Raw genomic sequence first — 6,000 nt, 5'->3', positions numbered from 1 at the left:
ACCCCACAGCTCAGAGCCACAGGTGAAGGGGGACACCCGAAGTTCCCAGCCAGGCTCTCAGCAGCTGCCCAGTGGCTCTCCATTTTGTCATGGATATTTTTATGAATAAAAAATTTTTATGAATAAAAAATCCATGAATTTTTCTTTATTGCCCGTGACCTGGCCCTGACTTTTACTAAAAATATCCATGACAAAATATTAGCCTTAGCTGTGTGCCAAGAGGGTGCCTAGCTACACACGCACACATCTTCAAAAGAACCCTGCAAAATGCCTCATGTGCCTCTGAATCATCTGGTTCTACAAAATTGGGGCAGATCTGTCACTGAAGCATCCAGGTGAGCATAACTCACTGAGACGAGGGGCACAAACTGAACGCTTCCAGAATAAGTAACAGGACAAAAAAAATGATCAAATGTTTATTGCATATTTACAAATAATCTGACACCGGACAGAATAAATACCTACAGTGTCTTATTTATATAAAGTATGGATAATTCACATCCCTTTTTCACCTGTATAATAAAACTTTTTAATATTACACACATACTATGAGTTAATGCTTACAATAGAGGAAACTTTTCCCTCATTAAAAATATAAATTGCTCTTTTTAAAGTTATCAAATTAAAACAGCAGACTCCTTTATTTTAGGATAGAGGTAATACTTACATCAGAAACTTTATCTGATGATGCCACCATGCCATTTGAATGGATTATTATTTTGGAGTGGGGTATCTTACAGAACAATCAGAAAGACATGGTCCTTGACCAAAGAACAACAATCTAGATTATCTGCAAAACATATGGAATACATCATATGAGCAAACAAACACACAAGCAACAAATCTGTGCAATGCACTGAATGTTTACAACTTTTTTTATTTAAGAAATGAGGGGAGGGCCTCAGAAGGCAGGTGAGATGTGGAGGCTTGAGTGTATGGTATTCTGTTATGGAGGAAAATTAAATAGTCCCCAAAGAAAAAAGACCAATCAGCGCACAAGTGTTTATTATGCGCGCACGCATACACGTACACACAGTAATACAAACTCACAAAATACTGCACGCTAAATTCCTCTACTTCCAGCATATTTAATTCAGATTCTCAATAAAAAAGGGGTTTCCAGACACACAGGAACCCCCTCCTGGAAGATTTAACTGGGTTAACTCAACTTCTTCATTCCCGGCTCCAAAGCCCCAATCTTTTTGGAGTGTCCCAAGGGAAAACCTCCTCCAGCATTAACCTTGGAGACAAAACTTTGCTTGAAAAAGCCTCTACTGGGAAGTAAAACCTGTAATAGAGTAAAGTCTCTGGGGAAAAGTCATTACACTGAACTGTCTAAACAATGAAAGCAAAGTACAAACAATTCACGCATGGACAAATTCCTACTAGTACAGCACCTCAATTAGGCCAAATGAAATTCCTTATGTATGAGTGGAGGTACCTGCTCTCTTTACTTTTAGGTCCCAGCCAGCTGCTCTGTCACCCATACCATCATTTCCCCCCATGAACCCACTTTAATCCATGGTTATTTACATGTGCAAGAGTCTACCAGAAAACACAGTGGTATTGTTTAAGAATAATTTAGCCATTCTGTAATTAAATTTGAATGGATAATTTATATTGTAGACACCTTGGGGAAAAGGTCCTTTTGCTTTTCTGTCAAAGACCATGTTATACCTACTGAACGGGGCACCAATAAATAAGAACAGTCACAAGATGGAGTTATTGGGCAGGTTTCCTGTCCAAAGGGCAGGGGGGCAAAACTAAGACGAGGACTTGTCCTTTGTCATTTTAATCTTCTGTTTCTGTATCAGAGAAAGTGCATTGTATTTTGAACTCAAGGCAAATAATCTCCCCACTGTATTTTCCACTGAATGCATCCGATGAAGTGAGCTGTAGCTCACGAAAGCTTATGCTCAAATAAATTTGTTATTCTCTAAGGTGCCACAAGTACTCCTTTTCTTTTTGCGAATACAGACTAAGATGGCTGCTACTCTGAAACAAGGCAAATAATGTTGTCTAAGTTTGGGATATTACAGGTGCTTTGTTTCTAAAACAGTATTTTAATAGGAAACAATCCCTGATGTTAATTTGAGATCTCAGTCCCCAATCCTGCAAGGTGCTGACTCTCTCCCAAGAGATATTGACCACCTCCAGCTTGCACAGAAGTCAATGGGGTTTTAGACATCTCAGCAACTTGCAATAGTGATCTTACACAGTAACCCCCCCATTTTTTTGGTTGAGTATCATGATGCTTTTTAAATTCAATTAAAGTATACTGTAGAGTTAGAACTGAATGTCCAGAGATATGCTGGAAGACTGTACACACCCCCATTGCAATTAAATAAGGAGATGGTATTAGCCTCCAATATTATGCGTCTCACCCATCATACATAGAGATGGTCAAACTTTTTCAAAATTCACCATTTCGATGAAACTTTTCAAAGAAATTCCAATGAAAAGCCACAGGATGAATTTTTTGTCAACGTTATGAAAACTGCATCTCATTTTTGACCAGGTCTATCAGAAAAATAGACCTTTTATTACAGAAACATTTTAATATGCAGTATACTATATTTCCCCCCTATTCTATACTGTTACTGCTCACACAATATCATTTTTTTGGGGTATAATTTAACAGTGTTCTTCTTATACACAGGGGCCAACACAGTAGCCTTTACTAAGTGTGAATACTCATGTGAGTAAGGGCTGTAATATTTGTCCCATAGTACATGCTCAGTGCTGCAGACCAGATCTATAAAAACTATTTTAATAAAGGAAAAGAGTACCATTACATTATAAAATTAATAAAAGTACTTCTACTCAGTGTTTATCCTGAAAAGCCCTTACTTGTATGAGTAGCCATTACTCTTGTGAGGAATCACTTTGATATCAATAGTATTACTCACATGAGCAGGAATTTTGCAGCATTGGGTTCATTAGCTAATTAATCTTCAACATCCTTGAAACAAGTTAAGTATCCTCATTTTACAGTTAGGAAAACAAAATCTGACAGACGACATGATTATCATAAAAACAAGTAATACAGACACCTATGACTAGAAGTCATTTCTACAATAAGATGCAATTGCAAAGTTCTGCCAGTAAAACATCATCTAACGTAGATTTTAAAGAACACCCTTCACCTTTATAGCTGGGCTGAAAGCAAATCACAATTTTATGCTTCATATTTACATGTCACATCAAATGTTCTTGGGGATTTTCAGTGAGCAGAATCCATCCCAGAATTGTACCTTCAGTTTTCCATCATGTTGTAATTTCTATAAGTCCTATGAAAGTAGAACCTAACAGTGCACTCTCCTTCAACTCACGCTCCCCCCAAAAGGTTATATAGGAGCAAAACTTCACAAATACTTTCTGCTGAATATAACATGAAAAAAGGCTCCAGAAGTTGTACACAGTACATTCTGAGCCTTCCAGCCATCAGGAACTCTGTGACTGTGACCAAACAAGCGTCCTGATTTATTCTTCCCTCAAATGCCTATAGCCGCCATCCTGGTAAAGACTTTTGCAAGAACCTAGAAGACCATATCATCATACACATCTTTCCCATCCTAGCTATTTTTATTTTCAAACTTCAGAGCAGAGGAGTGTAATTTACAGCATTAGCTGAAAGGGTATATTGGTTTACGCTTCAGGGTTAAGGAGAATATAAAGTGACTGCAATTTATTACTTTAACACAACAGCTTATGAAACACAACCACTAGTTTTATATGATTGAGTTTACCATAAAACAGCCATAAACAAAAATAATTATATTCAGTAAATCATTTAATACCAGTCATATTTTATGTGTTTCTGAAGAAAACCCTTTGAACACAGAAGGGTACCTAAAAATAATAAAGACTTTGGAAGATATTCGTGGAAGAGGGATGATGTTTGTTAGCATTTTCCCATCTTTTCAAATCTTAAATTTCACTCTCTGTAAAAAAAAAAAAAAAAATCCAAAACAAGCTTAGATTTGGAGAAGTGCACATTGCAGTAAAAGCTGTATTTTTTTCTCTGTGTACATACATACCTGTAGCTATACAGATAAATATACTCAGTACATTTATTTGAATCTCATATACATAATGCATTTATATGAATTTGATCAGTTATCAAAGCAAATGTTCAGTGTATTCTTTTGAACACTGCACAAATGTTCTGAACATGCACTCATAGTTCTCCCATAGTGCTTTTCTTTAAAAACAACCAATGCATTAAAGTTAATCAAAACAATTCTAATAAAACATTGTAGCTAAGATCTGAATTGCTCAAAAGTAGGGAAATTCCAATCTAAGGATCCTGTTACAATTTTACCTTTGCCATACTGCATAGTTCCAATTCAGCAAGGTATTTAAAGCACATGCCTAGCTCCCTGCATAATGAGTCCCATTGATCTTAATGGGAATACTCACATGTGTAATTTGGCATATGCTTAAAGTACAGTAATTGATTGAATTGGGGTGTAACGATATGAATGCAGAAAACTTTACCACCGTATATAATATATTGTGTAGCTAACTGCACGTGCTCAATGGGACTCGTACAAATTATGGCTGCGGTGGGAAATGTAACTTGATATTTTAAATATACATAAGAAAGAATATCCAAACTACAATGCTGTATTAACTTTGTTTTTGGAATTTAATATATGAAACATTCTCCTTCATCTTTCTGAAGCTCACATTTGGATTGCAAAAGCAAAACAACTGATGACAGGAGGCTGAGGGGGAGAATGTTAGTTTCTGGACCAAGGTTCCTTCAGCCCTCAAGACATCAGAGCCATTAAACAAGACGGTGTAAATGCCAGCTGCTGTTTCTTTGAAAGGATACAATGTTCTTCAGTGACAAAGCCACTCTTCTATAACAAGGTTAGATTGTTTTATGCATGTGTTGCTATGGTGAGAGAGAAAAGAGTTGATGAAAAATTGGATGACTACTTGTCTCATTGCAGAGAAAGCAACAGAAATTGAAGATTAATGTACTCTAGACCCATCGTATCTTGTACCCTATGCACTTAATATGCAATACTCAAACATACAAATTGATACTTTCAACATTCTGTAAGCCTTCAAGATGTAGAACTTAACAAATTACAAATTATTCTTTCATATCATTCAGCTACACACACTAAACCACCTGCACGAGTGCAGAAGGTGTTCTTGCCACTGCATTCCCTCAGAAATTTTGCCCAGAAAGTGGGAGGCAGCTTTAGTTAATAACTGGAGCACCACTAGCCAAAGCTGCTGAGGGGGCAGTACTAAATCAGCACTTGTAGGAGTTGACCTGTAATTCTCATAGTAATTTGAATTTCTGAAAATCCCAATTTATGGATACCTTCTAAAATATGTTGTTTTTTCTTCTGTCCATCTAGATATGAGGTTTTTATTGTGCTCTCTTAGCTGAGTCTAGCTGCTGTGTAAATTACAGACACTTACTTCCTTTCTCCCACTGCCTGAAACAGTAGCCAGAATGGTTTCTTTAAAACTATTTTTTATTTTCCAACACTGCCCTGTGCCAGTGTTGTCTCCCTTCAATATACATTACCGAAAATGTGTTCTGCTGATCATGAAGCAAGAATTGAGGAATTGCTTCCTGCCTCTATTATCGATTTCCACTTCCAGCTGTCTCTTGACTCCATCCACATGCTCTTAAGGCTCTTTCACTGCACTTCCTCTCTGCCCTCCCACATACAAGTGTCCTGGGTCACCCTTCCCACCTACCTCTCCAATGATCCTGATTCCGGACTATGTAGAGGTCCCCAAACCTCTTCCCCCAGATGCAGACTCCCTCCTGTTTTTTGAAAAGTCTCCCAGTTTCCCTCACATTTATTTTCATCACAAGATTGCCTCAAATTCCTCCCTAGCTGCCTCTGAAATAAGGTTCCTCACTCCATCCTCATCCCAGTTGTAGATTCCCTCCCACAAAATCTCTTAAGCTCCCTCTCCAGTTGCCTCCCAGCTGCATTCCCTCCTCTCTCACACATCCTGGGG

The 6,000-nt window shown here is 37.6% G+C and overlaps 1 protein-coding gene across 1 annotated transcript in view; it reads right to left on the bottom strand.

Moving 5' to 3' along the window:
* Window positions 1-400: 400 nt before the first annotated feature.
* Window positions 401-6,000, bottom strand: part of LOC144264418 (uncharacterized) — a 37,486-nt gene continuing 31,886 nt past the window's right edge. Inside the window, exon 12 of the mRNA XM_077816176.1 lies at window positions 401-790. Coding sequence (XP_077672302.1) covers window positions 735-790 — 56 coding nt within the window. The 3' untranslated portion in view covers window positions 401-734. The remainder of the gene's footprint in view (window positions 791-6,000) is intronic.

Source organism: Eretmochelys imbricata, chromosome 4, assembly GCF_965152235.1.
Source record: "Eretmochelys imbricata isolate rEreImb1 chromosome 4, rEreImb1.hap1, whole genome shotgun sequence".
Classification (NCBI taxonomy): domain Eukaryota; kingdom Metazoa; phylum Chordata; order Testudines; family Cheloniidae; genus Eretmochelys; species Eretmochelys imbricata.
This window is presented reverse-complemented; position numbering and strand designations above follow the sequence as displayed.